The sequence below is a fragment of the Episyrphus balteatus genome, chromosome 1, assembly GCF_945859705.1.
Source record: "Episyrphus balteatus chromosome 1, idEpiBalt1.1, whole genome shotgun sequence".
Taxonomy (NCBI): Eukaryota; Metazoa; Arthropoda; class Insecta; order Diptera; family Syrphidae; genus Episyrphus; species Episyrphus balteatus.
Genome location: NC_079134.1, coordinates 5081325 through 5097237, shown reverse-complemented (window position 1 = coordinate 5097237; position 15913 = coordinate 5081325). Strand labels below are relative to the sequence as shown.

Below are 15913 nucleotides of genomic sequence, written 5' to 3'. Positions count from 1 at the left end.
ATAGGCGTTGGAAGTTGGGGGCGCTCACTTTCAGCTCAGCTCAAATGAGCTGATCTATGGTACCTAGCTCAAAAGTGAGCTAGCTCAAATTTGAGGTGAGCTGTGAGCTGAGCTGAAATGTGAGCTTTTTGCAACTCTGGCTACTTCCCACATGCAACTTGCCACACGCAACTTGCCACATGCAGCTTGCCACATGCAACTTGCCACACGCAACTTGCCACATGCAACTTGCCACACGCAACTTGTCACATACAACTTGCCACATGCAACTTGCCACATGCAACTTGCATCATGCAACTTGCCACATGCAACTTGCCACATGCAACTTGCCACACGCAACTTGCCACATGCAACTTGCCACACGCAACTTGTCACATACAACTTGCCACATGCAACTTGCCACATGCAACTTGCCACATGCAACTTGCCACATGCCACAAAAAAAAAAAAAGTAAATTTTCATACCCACCCTCCCATAACTTCAAAAATGCCCGTTAGACTCTTTACTTTCATTCTGTACCTACAGATCTTAAGTTTATACAAGCTCTAAGTAAAATGACATTATAAAGTGCAGTTTAGCAAAAACAAAAAAAAAACCATCAATTTCCTTCTAATTTTGTTTCTTTTCCAAAAAACGTAAGTATTCATTAAAATTTACTTGAAAACCAATCAAAATTTTATGCTCCAAGCTAATTTAAGCAAGAGTCTTGGCATAATAAGTTCATGGGTTGTAAAAACTCCAGCGCACAAAATCATCCAATCTCATTTCCTAAGAACATGAATACTTAAAATTTATTTTTTATATTTTTTTTGTTCATTGAAGGAAGGGCATGTTCAGCAAAAAAACAAAATACAAGAAGACGAAGGATAACCATCAAGAGGAAGGGCTCCGCAGGAAACATTGACACAAAGACGGTTCAACGCTTTCTCAACTAATTTCATTTGTTCGTGTTGAATTCAAGATGAACTTTTTTTTTGTGTTTTTCTTTTCTTTTTTTTTTTTGTGTTATTTTTCAACTTTGTCTCTACTTCTTTATTCACTTCCCTTTTTGGATTATTTAAGAATTGGATGGGCCATAGCGTTGATAACAAATTTGGCATGAATTGGCCCAAATGCACTGCTCTATTGCTTGCTTGCTGTTGCTGCTGAAGCTGACACTAGTTTTTTTTTTTTGTAGTTGCTTTAGCTTTTGCTACTTTTTCAGTTGTAATAAAAGACGTGACTTGAATAATGAAAGTGGCAACCAACCACCACCGCATCGCTATATTTTTTTTTTTCTTCTTCTTTTAAGAAGAAATGAGCTAAAGTCTGCATCTTTTCTTCCTTTATCTTCCAGTTAAAAAATTTGTATTCCAAATTCCTGGCAGCAGATTCGGGCAATTGACCCGTAATGGCTACAAGTTTTAGCCCATTTCCGGTCTCGAGATTATTTGGATTATAATTTTTGAAGGACTGCGAAAAGTACAAGTCTCCATTCTACACTTAATGGCCGACGTTAATATTCCTCACTCTATTGAATAGATCCTTGGACATTCTACACCGTCCGTAAAAATAAGGACTTTGTGGAATAGTTGTTGGCAAAGTCACCTATGATCCGTCTATGTCGTCTAACTTTGAAAAATATAATAAAATAAATTCGTCTCATGTCGAGTGACCTTCTGTCTGCGAGAATTCTCTCCCCCCAAGGAGCTGAAAATTCTTTTGGGTGCCATTCACCTTAAAGGCTTTGAATTTAATGGAATGAAAACATTCCTCCCCCAAATTGCTATATCGAAACCCCCTAAATGTGAACCCTCCAAAAAAAAGAATTCAACTTTTCTCTAACTCAATTTTACCTGTGTTAAAGCAACATACTTCGACTAGATGGATAACGAACGGTATGGAGAAATTTGAGACAGTCGGGGGATCCTTTAGCTTCTTCTTCTGTGTTTATACGACCAAAGATAAATAGCCAAATGGATTCCTCTATGGCTTTTCCATTTTCGCGATTACAGCTTTAGGGGGATAAAATTCTATGTATCCATTCGAATCCACACACACGCCTGCTGCCTTTTACATATATCGAAGAGGGAACCTATATTTAGTAGGAATCCACAGAACTTACAGAGCCTTAGTCAATCTGTTAAGTGCACAGTTTTGATTTGATAGCAGGTTGCTCTTAATCAAATCTCAGCTCAATTGAGTTGTATATATCTTTTTTCTTCATCGTTTTTTTTTTCTTTTTATATTTTGATGGAAGACGGGAACAGATTTTACAGACATGCAAAGTATTCCCTTCGTCCTGCCGCCGAGTGCCGCCATCATCGTCATTGACGACGATGAGGTTGTATTTGCCTTAAGCAAATAGAAAAGTTAAAGCTTTACATTTACTGTAGAGAGATACCAAAACATGAGTGTAGGAAGATTTCTGAGGAAGGCCTGTGAGGGCACATGTGCGCATTGGAAAAGAGGCATTTATTTCTGGCAATCAAATTGAGGAATGAATTCGGAGCCATTGAGCAGGAATGAAATAGTATAGGGAATGGATGGATGTAATGTAACATCAGTTAGCATCTTGTGTGTGTTTTTTAAACTGCCGAAAAGGGAATGTTGCAATTTACGAAAAGTTGTCAGACAGCAAAACTTTCTAATTTGTTTTCGTTATCGTTTGTGTTTAAGTTTTTTTTTTTTTTATTTTTGTTTATTTAATTTTTATTTTGTTGTTTTTGAATGCCTTTGACATTTCCCTTAGGGGACATTGATTTGTAAAAGGAGATGAAGATGATCGATTTGAGTAAAACAATTTGGCTCTAAAATGGAAAAGGCAACTGAGGTTTTGGTTCTTAATATTTGAAATTTGTATTGGTTTGATATTATGAACTATAGACGATAGACGATTGATGATAGATGATAGACGATAGATGATAGACGATAGACGATAGACGAAAGACTATAGACGATAGACGATAGACGAAAGACTATAGACGATAGACGATAAACGATAGACGATAGACGATAGACGATAGACGATAGACAATAGACGATAGACGATAGACGATAGACGATAGACGATAGACGATAGACGATAGACGATAGACGATAGACGATAGACGATAGACGATAGACGATAGACGATAGACGATAGACGATAGACGATAGACGATAGACGATAGACGATAGACGATAGACGATAGACGATAGACGATAGACGATAGACGATAAACGATAGACGATAGACATTAGACTATTGATGATAGACGATAGACGATAGACGATTGATGATAAATGTTAGACGATAGACGATGGACGATAGACGATAGACGATAGACGATAGACGATAGACGATAGACGATAGACGATAAACGATAGACGATAGACATTAGACTATTGATGATAGACGATAGACGATAGACGATTGATGATAAATGATAGACGATAGACGATGGACGATAGACGATAGACGATAAACGATAGACGATAGACGATAGACGATAGACGATAGACGATAGACGATAGACGATAGACGATAGGCGATACGATAGACGATAGACGATAGACGATAGACGATAGACGATAGACGATAGACGATAGACGATAGACGATAGACGATAGACGATAGACGATAGAACTCAAAAAAATAAATTCATACAAAAATACACAAAATATGATGATTTGTGATAATAAGATTTAAAAAAATGCACGTCACGTACAATTATTTAAATAAAAACCGTTTTATTCTGAAAACTTTAAACCGCTTTTATGAAACTTAAAAATAAAAAATATTAAAATTTGGTTTGAAGTTACAAAAGCCTTTCCCAAAATGGTTTTGACTTCCAAACAAAGTATGCCATTTAACGAAGAGTTTAAAAAAAAATTTATTGAAAGTTCTAAGAGCCGTTTAAAAAAAACATATTCGAAATAAAATGGCATGTCATTTGATAGAATAGACATAGGTATAAAAACAAAGTTAAATTTAAATTCATTCAACCGTTATCAAAAAATCGATTTAAAAAAAAAAATTTTAACATTTTTTGAAAAATCCAAAAATAAGTGTTTTGAAAATTTTTCTCAATTTTACCATTTCAATTACTTAAACTTTACTGAACAAAATTTTTTATTGAAATCTATTAGAAAAAACCTCATTTTTTAACCTTATTTCAAAGTTAATGAGGTATATAAATGATTCGGTTTCTAATTGCATCAATAAATTCAAACCTCGAAAAAGTAATTCTTACCCTTTAGCTAAAGTACCGCAAAACACTTTGTCTTCTTAATTGATCAACATTGCTTAACATTGTTTGATAAATTATAATTTAATGTCATAACAAATTAAGTTTAAATGACAAAAGCTATTATTAAAAGGCCAGAAGCAAATTTGACGTCATCAATAATATGGCTAACACCCCAACGGTATCTATGAATTTTAATGAAGTTTTTAATCGTCACCATCATTTAACATTAAATTAATCGTACAATGTTGTTTAGTAGTAAGTATCTGAGAAAATGTTAATGACATCTGTAGCTGTACGTCATCAAAAGAACAGAATCTCCATCAAAACGCTCTACGTACACGATTATGGAAATAACACGGAAAATCAAACAAATCTAAAATAAATCTAATCATCAATTACAACCTTTTGTATTTACTTTCTCAATACAATATTTCATTCATTTTAACTTTTTATACTACATATTTAATGGCTATTATTAAAGTCATAATTATTCTGATTTTTTTTTTATTTTTACAAACCCACAAAACAAGTATAGTATAGAATTCCAGTTTGCTGTTAGACACACTGCCACACGCCATTTAATAAAACGATCGCGCAAAAAAAATGATAACTGTGTGACTGAAAGTCTGAATCCAGTAAAAAATCTGTGAGGGAATCCCCAGAATATTCCACACACATAAATTAGCACTCATACGCCGCAGTGAACGATTCTGTTTTATTTAGAACTTCCCATGCTAACTGTTAAATAATTATAATTTTAAATTAATTAAACCTTATGATGTGAAAAATGACGTAGTTAACGAGTACTTATCTGACTTTTTTCAGTTTAGTTTGTTTATGCTGTGAGATTTTAACAGCAAAAGCGAAAAACTGTGGTTCGCATTTTTATTCGTTATTGTTTTGCAGGTTTAAGATAAGTCGTGTGCGAAAAGTGATTTTTTGTCTTAAATTACTCATTTTTATGGTGCATGCTTGTGGTTCGAATTTTATTTTGTACTCCAGATATCCAGATTGAAGTTTTGAGTACATCACCGACTTAAAAAATTAAATGACTTTCTGTGGTTCATTCAGTTAATAAATGTGATAATTAAATTGGGAAGTACAGTTTGGCTTCAGAAAATTTTGATACATTTAAAATACATAAAATCTAAAAATCCCACCTTGAAATGATGCATCCATTTGAAAAATAAATCATACTTCCTTTGAAATGCAATTTTAACCAAGAATAATTACCGCATTTTCTTAAATGCTGGTGAAGAAGAAGTATATGAGTTTATTAATTTTAAATCTGAAATTCTTAGTCGTTTAAATCACATAAGTATTAGTTACATACAAAATTGCAACCATTTTATATTTTTGAATTCACTAACTTATGACGTACATAATATGTAGGTACAGTAAAAAGGTAGCCACACTTCTATGAACTGATTCATAATTACTTAAATATAGTTAACTGCAAGTTAAGACTGTTCCTATGAAATGAGTTTCAATATTTGTCGATAAAGCTAGGAGTTCGTTTGAAATAGAAGCTTTTTCACCGAATCAGTTCTTGAGAAAAAATTTCGATCAAAGCATTTATGGGAAACTCTCAAAACTGATTGTTTGTACGAACTGATCAAAAAGTTTTTTGGAGTTAAATAATTTTGGAAACAATAATGTTCAAAAAAGAAAATAAACGGACTAAATTGTTTGGCAAAAGAAGGGACAACCTTATTTACTGTTATGATGTTTTCTAGGACTCGCCTGTCGACAAAACAGTCTCAAATTTTTTGAAAAGTAATCGGCTTCCGGCCCTAAATTTTGTATCTTGCAGCTGATGTTGAGTAGGTATACAAAAAAGTTTATTAGATCACGCTTTTCTGGAGTAGAGTTGTTTATATAAAACTAAGGAAACAAGGAATACAAAATGTGCAAAAAATGTCATTTTATATAGGTAGGTAATAATCCAAAATTTTTTCGTCAGTTCAAAATGTTTTGGAAAGCTATTTCATTACGACAAAATACTTACATTTGAACTCTACTTTAATAAGTGATGATAGAAATCAAGAACTAGAAACGGTCAAGAAATTAGTAGGTTTTGTATTAAAAAAACAAAATATAATAATATACGAGGAACTTTGAGTTACTCGTATGTATATTAGGCCGGAGCGAAATTTAATGTTTGGAAATTTAAGATTATACCCCTGCAAAAATTGAATATAGTCCTTAAACTAATTAAATGATTTTTTACCAAAGCTAGGGGTCGCGTATTGCAATGCAAAAATCTGAATTGAATTTGTATATTTTTAAAGTTTATTTTTCGGTGCAGAGTTGATACTAAAAAGGATTATATAAAATAAATTAAGGAACTAAATTGAAAAAAATAAATTTAAATAAAGTTTTAAACTGAAAAAAAGTAAAAAAAATGTTATTTCTTCTGTAAGCCCAGAATTATCATTTGATTTCTAGGCTTCTTTTTTAAAGTTTCCATTGCAATGAGAACTAACCAATGGGGGCTTTTTAAAGAAGAATAAATCCATTAATTAACTAAAAAAAAAAATTTTAAATGCAAAACATGTGTTTTATAAGCCTTTTTATTCTTTGTTTTTTCAATTTTCAATTTTTTAAAATTAACAAAATTTTGTATTGCTTTCTTTGACCCAATGCAACTTTTTCGGGGGGTATGTTTTTATTTTTTCAATTTTATGTTTTTCCCATACAATGCCGCTCCGGCCTTATGTACATATGTATACGGATATAAATTAAAAAAAATGCATTCGAGACATTAAAACTAAAGCAATTTTACTGATAATCTTATGTAATTCAACAGAGATGTATGTACAATTATTGTACGTGTACGAATACACCGATCTTACTTCTCTATTTGCTATGATAAAAATTAAGTTAAATGAATTTGATCAAAAAATGCTTCAAAAATTTTGTTAGAAAAATTTTAAACAAGGTCTTATTTTTAATGAAAATATTTTTTGTTTTTTTTTCAAAATCATAAAAATGTTTATTTTGTATTTCTAAATTTATCTCAAACGGCTATTTATTAATTTTCAACAAATTTTTATACAAAGCATTTCTATATGCAGCAACACTGGACACAGAATATCGCCTCTGCTCTAGTAACTTCTTATCGAAATAGGGCCAGGAGGAGTTAGAGATAAAAATATGACAAAAATAGGGTACCTATTTTTTCCTGATTTGGAACCCCGGGCGTCGCACTCAATTTTCAAAAAAGAGTAAAATAAAGGACCACCCTAATCTACATACATATGTATGTACATTGTACATTTATCAAATTTGTATAAACGAGTTTTGAAAATTAAAGCATCTTGGAGTTTTAGAGATTCATATTTCATTCGACCCAGTTCGGAGTTTTATTTCATTTAGATTTTTTTCAATTTGGATAGAAACGTTTGGAAATTAGGAAGAAGATCGAATGATCGACCGATTTAAATCAAACTTGATACTTCAAGGGTTTGGGTAATAGCCTGGAGAGAAAATTGAAATTTTTCTGTGACTGAAATTACCATATGACCAAAATGTATAAAACGATGTTTTTCAAAAGCGGTTCTTGCGATTTTGATTAAAAAAATTCAACAATTTTTTTATGAAAACCGTTTAGTAAGCTCAAGTTTAAATTATGAATTATTCTTCAAAATAAATAATTTTTGATTTTCAAAAACAAATTCAATGTTTTTTTTTTTTTTTTGAAAAATGTTGTTTTTTTCGTGAACAGGGAATTTTTTTAACGTTGTATTTTATTTGTCCGTACATACTTCATATTTATTGGCATACCGTTTTCTTTTCGATAATATTTTTGATCCTTATTATAAAAATCTAGGAATTTTCTCATAAAAGTTACAAAAAAAAATATCAAATTTGAAGTAAATCCACTTACCCGTTTATATTCTTAACTCAAATTTAAATCTTTTTAAAAACAAAATCCAGATGAATATCAATTTTTATACTATAGCCGCGTTTAATTGGTAACTCAGTACTTAGCTCAGTAAAATTTTACACGGGCAACAACAACAAAAGATTGCTAAAGATAAATAAAAGTTTTTTATTAGTTGGTTTATAGAAAAAAAAATTTCAAAACTTGGGTATACATTTTTAATCCTTCAAAAATAAGGATCATTAATAAATAAATAAAAGTAATCAATTGTTGTTCTTTACAGCATAAAATGTTTACTCAGTAAAATACTGAGTACCAATAAAACACGGCTTATATGAAACCTGGATCAAAGACAAAAACAGTTTATCGAAAAGTGTATCAATCCTACATCGACAAATTATTTTAAAAAAAATCCAGCTGACAATGACAATACGAGTATGTTAAATATTTCATTCATGAAAACCCATTTCTTTTTCTAATTGCAATGACGAACGAAGCTGGTTGTAATTCCCTACTAATTATCATACAATTTATCTCAGATTCAGTCTGGTGTATTTTTTTCGCTCAACCAGTTAAGTTGCGATTTATAAAAAGGCTTTCAACTGCTTCACGGTCATTAGTTGTAGCATTGCATCCATTCCGTTAACTTACCACTTGTTATTGCACTAGAAGTTGAATCTTTTTTATTAACCTCAAACATGAAGTATTTTTCTATAATCACAATCTTAGTGTTAACTTTATCTTCAAGTAATAAAATTTATCTGTGAATTATATTAGAATCATATTAACTTTAATTTATAATTATGCAGGTCTAGTGAAAGGGGAAACTGAGCAGTGGGATGAATGTGGTCTCGACTTAAGTCAGCCAACTGGCTTAGACAGTATCGTCGACTTGAAATTTCTAGGCAGAGCTCTGCGAAGTCTATTGCCATTTCAAAAACCTGATGTTGCAATGAAATTCTATTTGTACAAAAAAGCTTTTCCGACTTGTGGCCAGGAGATACGAATGGATAATGATTCTTTGACGAATTCAGGCTTTGATCGAAATCATCCAACAAGAATAATTATTCATGGCTGGTTGAGTCAATCTAAGGCGTCTCTAAATCGTGACATCAAAGACGCCTACTTAAGTGTCGGTGATTTTAATGTGATCGTAGTTGATTGGAGTATCGCTTCTAGCACTCTTAACTATTACCGAGTCGTGAGATTGATTGAAGACTTTGGCCAAATTGTTGCTGATTTCGCCAGATATCTCCATAATACTGCCAATGCGGATTATGATGATATTTATTTGATTGGTCATAGTCTTGGGGCACAAATAGCTGGAAGTGCTGGGAAACGTTTGAAACCTGATCAATTCAATACCATCTTTGCTCTTGATCCAGCTGGACCGGCTTTTAGAGAGAAGGACTTGGAGTGTAGAATTGATCCTACTGATGCCAAATATGTTGAGTCCATTCAGACAAGTGTGAATTTGGGATTGCTTCAGCCTGTTGGTAATGCGACTTTCTTCCCAAATAATGGAGTCTATCAAAAGTGTCTGGGTTTTGGATGTTCACATAGTCGAGCTTATCAGTTCTTTGCTGAATCTATAACTAGTCCGATTGGTTTTTGGGGAACTGTGTGTGATAATGCAAAGAGAAAGTGGCATTGTCCTGAGAAGGGGACACAATACAAAATGGGTGGAGAACCATCACAGCAGAAGAATGGAACTTTTTATGTTAGAACCAGAGGTCATGCGCCATATGCGATTGGAAAAAATTTAGAATATGTGTACGCGTAAAGAACCGGGGTTCTTTTTTTCCAAAGTGATATTTATAGCTAATTATTGTATGTTTATGTTAAGTTTTTTTTTTTTTCAAGACTGTTTAGTGTCTAATTGTATGAAAATATTTTAGAATAATTAAATAAAAAAACAATTGAATACAATTCGATTGATAAACATAATTTGTCAGTTGTTTCTGTATAATTTAGCAGTCGCGAAATTTAGTAAGCTTTTCGAAAAGAAAAACATGGCGCAGTTTAAAGGAAATTTTAATATATGCCGGTTCTAACCTTTAGCCAATTCTGTTCGGGTATAATAGCAGGAGAGCTGGCAGCTATTTTTGGGTAGGTATTTAAGGCAAGCTGAAAACTTGATAGCGTTTCTACTACTGCCCAACACGAAACTGCAGACCTGGCTGCGGGGTAGCGGGTCTAAATCAACATATAAATTTTTTAAAATATTTTTTTATTTTTCCAAAAATGTATTTGAGGCAATGTGAAGTTTCTATTATGTTGTAGTTTGTTGGGAAAAAATAAGCCAGACCATTTAGTCGGGACTTTATCGTCGCCAGGCCTCAGCGAAGATTTAAGAAAACGCTTACTTTATATTTACTCATGTAAATGATCATTCTCTGTTAATACTAATATAGAAACTTGATAGAGGTCTTTATTTTTAGAAGAAATGTTATTCTTTATAATTGCGTTTAAAAAATGTTTATACCTACACAGATATTAATTTTTTCAGCTGTTCCTTTTTTTCAATCACGCTAATTTTTTACTTTGAGGCTAAGATTCTTAGAAATCTGTGTAGTGAACACATTGTTTTATGAATGTAAATTCTTATCAAGAAGATAGTAACAAATAAAAAAGTGCTTAACAAGTTCACCAAACAACTCATACATTTCATGGTATGTACTTTGGAAAATCTTCACCAGATAAAATCTTTTAAAATAAATGCATTTTTGTTGTTTATGATAATTTTTATTCAAAATGCATTTACAACAAATATTTAAATTGCCCTCCTTGACAAAAAAAAACAACATCTTAAGTGAAATCGATGTCTAAAAGAGTATGCAATTTAACTTCTTTTGTTTAGATGTACCTATTTAAGAGGACAAAAATAGAAAATCGTTAAAGTCGTTTAATAAAAAACAATTTTTTGGAAAAAAAATTAAAATAAAGTTGTTATGCCATTTTGTAACTATGACTAAACAAAAAATTAACTCACAAATATTTTTGTTTAAAGAACTTCGGTGAAATTGTAAGCCTCTTTTGAGAGAAATTCTGAAATTAATAAATATTAAAAATAATAATAATAAATAAGGAATATATGTATATGTAGTTCAGAAATTATGATGGTTTTGATGATTTTCTGATTTTTTTTTAATCAAAATTGTAAAAGCCGTTTTTAAGGAAAATATACTTTTCCAAATTGGTACATATGTATATGACAGGGTCCCTAATTTTGTTCCAAGCAAACTAACTCCTAAAATCCCTCTGTAGAATAAAAAAAACACTCGAGATATCCGGCAACAATATTTCCTATTGTTTAGGTAAGTGTCGTTTCTGTAAGCCAATTTCCAATTTTAACTCTAATGAAAACTGAAATCTTTTAAAATCAAGGCCAGACTCGACCTCCATTTTTAATCAATGATTCAAAAAAATGCATTTCATGAAATAACTCGATATAAGTGCATTTTGTAAAACAAAAATTAATGACAAAGCTGTTAAAGCATAAAATAAATACATATTTTAATAGCAAAATAACGTTGACGAACAATAGAAAAATGGTCGAATTTGGCACTTGCGTTTTATTTGTGATGAATATTATAAAGGATGCATGCCAAATTCCTTCAGTGTGCCATTTTTTGTCAACGTAATTTTTATCTCAAAAGATTTTTCGTTTTGTAAATGCACTGGTAATGAATTATTTGATGAAAATGCACTCCTATAAATCTTGGATTCAAAAGGACTCGAAAATTCGGGTATTTTCTGACATTTCACGCATTTTTGGCAATGATGGGTTCAAAACACTTATGTCCAAAAACATAGAATTTTCATTGGGTCATACTTACACTCTACAGAATCAACAAGATTCCTGGATTCAAAATACAATAAATTAACAGTTCGTCATTCAAATTGAAATAATTTCTAGACCCCTAAAAACTTAAATTTTTAGTTCCGATATAGGTACTATAGATCCAAAGAAGCCTTCATGTTAAAAACACCATCTCCCAAAAAATTGAACACGACCGACTCAGTTGGTATTGCCATGTTCAAAGGAGAGATCCTGAGAACCCCGTCAAAAAAGCAATATCATACAACGTTCCAACACGAAATAGAAAGAAAGGTAGGCCTAAAAACTCCTGGTACAAGCAAATGCAAAACCACCAGCATTCAGTTGGCCTTAGAAATGGAACAATACAAAACCGGGAGGCTTGCCGCCGATTTCTGAGGTCAACCCGGCGAACCCCACAGGCGGATCAATAGTGTGAAGCAGTTACGTGGGATAGTTATGATCCCCTCGACATCGAGATCATAACAGCGCCGAGAAAAAGGAAGAAGAAGAAGGTACTATATATCAAGTTATGCATTCGTACAAAAAAACAAAGTTGAGATAGCATTTTTCCATGACATTACGATGGTAAAGAATGCCAAAAAAGTGGGTCCCGGAAGTCCGTCTGTCTGTCCGTCTGTCAGTCTGTCTGTCTGTAAACGAAGCTACAGCCTAAACGGATGGACCGATTGATTGATCAAACTTGGTATGTAGCATTATTTGGCGACTCTACAGAGGGGTTTTTGGAATTAATTTTTTTGGACCAAAAATAAAGGTACTTGTCATATACCGATTTTAGTAAAATTGAAATATCTCGAAAACGGCTCTAACGATTTTGTTTAAAAAATTCTAATGTTAGTTTTAAGCTAAGGTCTATATTTCAATGAAAAAATTTTTTTTTGAAAATCATTATTAACGGTACCTGCCATAGAACCGTTTTTTTTTCAAATTCGAATATCTCCGAAACTTCTTATTCGATTTCAACGAAACTTTTTGTGAAGAAGCATTTATATAATTTAAATATAAACCAAAAATAAAATTTCCAAAAAAAATAATTTTTGGATTTTTAAAAAAATTTTGAAAATGTTTTTTTGAAAAATCAAATTTTCGAAAACGGGACATTGAGTTTTTTTGAAATTTTGTTTTTAGATGTTGATTAGTGATTTCTACCAAATAGCATTACAATTTTATTTTAGAACTTTTTTTCCAAAAAATTATTTATAAAAAATTGTTTTTTTTTTTTAACGGCTCTAACGATTTTGAAAATTTTTTTTCTAAAAATGCACGTTAATATATCAATCAAAACTGCATACTCCAAAACTGCATACTCCAAAACTGCATACTCCAAAACGGAGGGCACTTTAATTTCAGATTTTATTTAATTTTTTTTTTTAAACGAATTTTATTTTTTTTCCAAATTTCTATATAAAAAGTCTTAAAAATTTAAGCAACTTTAACTCTAAGAGCAAGTTCGTGCGACCCAGTCGTGCATTTTATTTCTTAGAGTCCTGAGGAAGATTGTAAGCACAATCGAAACGTCGACAAAAAAGAAAAAGTAAAATCAAAATGAAACCTGTAGCCAACGTATAAGATAACATTCATTAAATAAAGAATGGTCACGTACCTAATAAGGGAAAAATTTAAAATAAAGTTAAATTTTTTTTAAATTCGGACCTCAAAATTTCGTTTCACCACCAAAAAAATTAAGTACAAAATATTATCTTCCATATTGATTGAATATTGATAAATTCGCAATTTAAACTGATATTTATTAAAAACTCAAATTTATTCGATAAAAATCTTGAACACAAAAGATGAATGTCAATGAAACATCATACTATTCAACTTCATAACTATAACACCTCTCAAAAGTTCAACGGCACGATAAAGTTCAATATATGACTAAATTGCAATAAGTGTTGATTTTTTTTTTTAAATTCATCTAGATGCACAGCACACAGCATCATCATAACAAACTATAAAACTCTTGTGTATATAAAAGAAAGCGCAAGCTTCTCCATCGATCATAGTATTCTAGTTCTACTGCAAGCAAACTGCAATTGCAAGCAAATAATCGTAAGAAACACTTCAAAGTGACCTCAAATTGTAGATATTATTTTTTTTTTAAGTACAAATAATAAATCATTATGATGAATTTGCCACAAATAATTACAACTTTAGTTTTAGTTTTCCATTTGGGTAGGTTAAAAAGAGTTTTTCTTGACCAAACAGTTTTTAACAACTTTGTGTAATTTCAGTTTTAGTTACATGTGAGACTGATGATTGTGGCCATGACCTGAGCACACCAACTGGTTTGGACAAATTTATTGATTTCAAATTTTTGGGACGAGTTCTTCGAAATATGGTCCCTTTCTTAAGCCCCGAAGTCAAGATGAAGTTCTATTTATACAAAAGAGCCTTTCCAACTTGTGGACAAGAGATCCGATTGGACGATGACTCCCTTGAAAGATCAAGCTTTAATGCTTCACATCAAACAAGGTAATTAAGACCTATCTAAAAGCTTCTAAAAGACTTATTTTATTGACAAATTGATCAAATTCCAGAATAATTATTCACGGTTGGATGAGTCAAAGCAAGAACTCACTTAATCGTGACATAAAGGATGCTTACCTCAGCGTTGGCGACTTCAATGTGATCATAGTTGACTGGAGTGTGATCTCAAGCACGCTGAATTACTTCAGAGTCGTGAAATTGATTGAAAACTTTGGCAGAATCGTGGCAAACTTTGCAAATCATCTGCATTCCACATTGGGTGTGGATTATGATGACATCTATTTGATTGGTCATAGTCTTGGGGCACAAATTGCTGGCAGTGCTGGGAAACAAATTAGACCAGCTCAGTTTAATACGATATTTGCTCTTGATCCAGCTGGTCCAGCATTTAGATTTAAGGGAATGGATTGTCGAATTGATCCAACAGATGCCAAGTATGTGGAGTCCATTCAAACGAGTGTGAATTTGGGACAGATTCAACCTATGGGACATGCTTCATTTTTCCCTAATAAAGGTATTTATCAAAAATGCCTTGGATATGGTTGTTCACATAGTCGAGCTTATGAGTTCTTTGCGGAGTCAATAACTAGTACGAGAGGATTCTGGGGTTCATTGTGTGATAAGAAGGAGAGGAAGTGGAGTTGCCCGGAGGAGGGCAAACAGTACAAAATGGGTGGCGAGCCATCACAACCAAAGACTGGTACTTTTTATGTTAGAACTAAGGCAACGTCTCCTTATGCGTTAGGGAGGTATCATAAATATTTGTATGCTTAAAATTAAAACTGTGTTTTCTTTTTTCCTTTCAATGAAGAAGAGTTTTTTGGAGATAAAAAGTTAAGATTAAGTTGACTGACTCTTGTTGGACTGAAGTTAGGCTTTGAGAAAATATTATAGAAATGCAATTGGTAACTTCAGGAAGATATAGAAAGTTTAAAAAATGACAGGAAACGAAAGAGCATTTAACATTTGGTCGAATTGAGAACTTGAATTGATTAACAGATTGAAGAATTTTAACTGTTTGTTTTAAAAACACACCATCTGTTAAAACATGTGTTAAAGAAAATTGATTCAACAAGTCAAAAAACAGTAGATTTTGAAAGTCATTATTTTATCCAATTTTATCCGTATTAGATTTTTGAATTATATTGAAAAGTAAAGTATTTTCTTTTCTCCTTTACATGTTCAATATCATTTAGTAAAAGCATCAAAAATGTCGTTTTTATCTCTTTTTTGAATAGTTTTTCTTATGTTTTTTACTATGTTTTAATTTTAAAATTTTTTTAAAGAATAGGTACATATTGGTATAAAATTTATTTATCTACAAAAAATTACTTAATAAATATTTTCAAATTCAGCTCTTGCTTTTCAAGCTATAGACAAAAACTCAAAAAGTAACTAGAAGAGAAGAAAATTTGGTCATATCTTTGTAACTTATCCATAGATTTTGAAAAAAAAGTATGTGTACTATACATTAGGGTGGG

General features: G+C 31.8%; 2 protein-coding genes across 2 annotated transcripts; both read left to right on the top strand.

Moving 5' to 3' along the window:
- Positions 1 to 8529: 8529 nt before the first annotated feature.
- Positions 8530 to 9881, top strand: LOC129906587 (phospholipase A1-like). The gene is made up of 2 exons (XM_055982399.1): positions 8530 to 8845; positions 8908 to 9881. Exons 1-2 carry the CDS (start codon positions 8797 to 8799, stop codon positions 9879 to 9881), a joined length of 1023 nt encoding a protein of 340 aa, XP_055838374.1. The 5' UTR covers positions 8530 to 8796.
- A 4184-nt stretch (positions 9882 to 14065) lies between these two features.
- Positions 14066 to 15206, top strand: LOC129906585 (phospholipase A1-like). The gene is made up of 3 exons (XM_055982395.1): positions 14066 to 14117; positions 14177 to 14417; positions 14483 to 15206. Exons 1-3 carry the CDS (start codon positions 14066 to 14068, stop codon positions 15204 to 15206), a joined length of 1017 nt encoding a protein of 338 aa, XP_055838370.1.
- The last annotated feature ends 707 nt before the right edge of the window (positions 15207 to 15913 follow it).

Bases quoted from the DNA above. Each gene is read 5' to 3' on its own strand.
- LOC129906587 (XM_055982399.1), top strand. From the start codon at position 8,797: ATGAAGTATTTTTCTATAATCACAATCTTAGTGTTAACTTTATCTTCA. The intron at 8,846-8,907 runs GTAATAAAATTT...ATAATTATGCAG, and splicing joins AGTGTTAACTTTATCTTCAA to GTCTAGTGAAAGGGGAAACT.
- LOC129906585 (XM_055982395.1), top strand. From the start codon at position 14,066: ATGATGAATTTGCCACAAATAATTACAACTTTAGTTTTAGTTTTCCAT. The intron at 14,118-14,176 runs GTAGGTTAAAAA...GTGTAATTTCAG, and splicing joins AGTTTTAGTTTTCCATTTGG to TTTTAGTTACATGTGAGACT. The intron at 14,418-14,482 runs GTAATTAAGACC...ATCAAATTCCAG, and splicing joins AATGCTTCACATCAAACAAG to AATAATTATTCACGGTTGGA.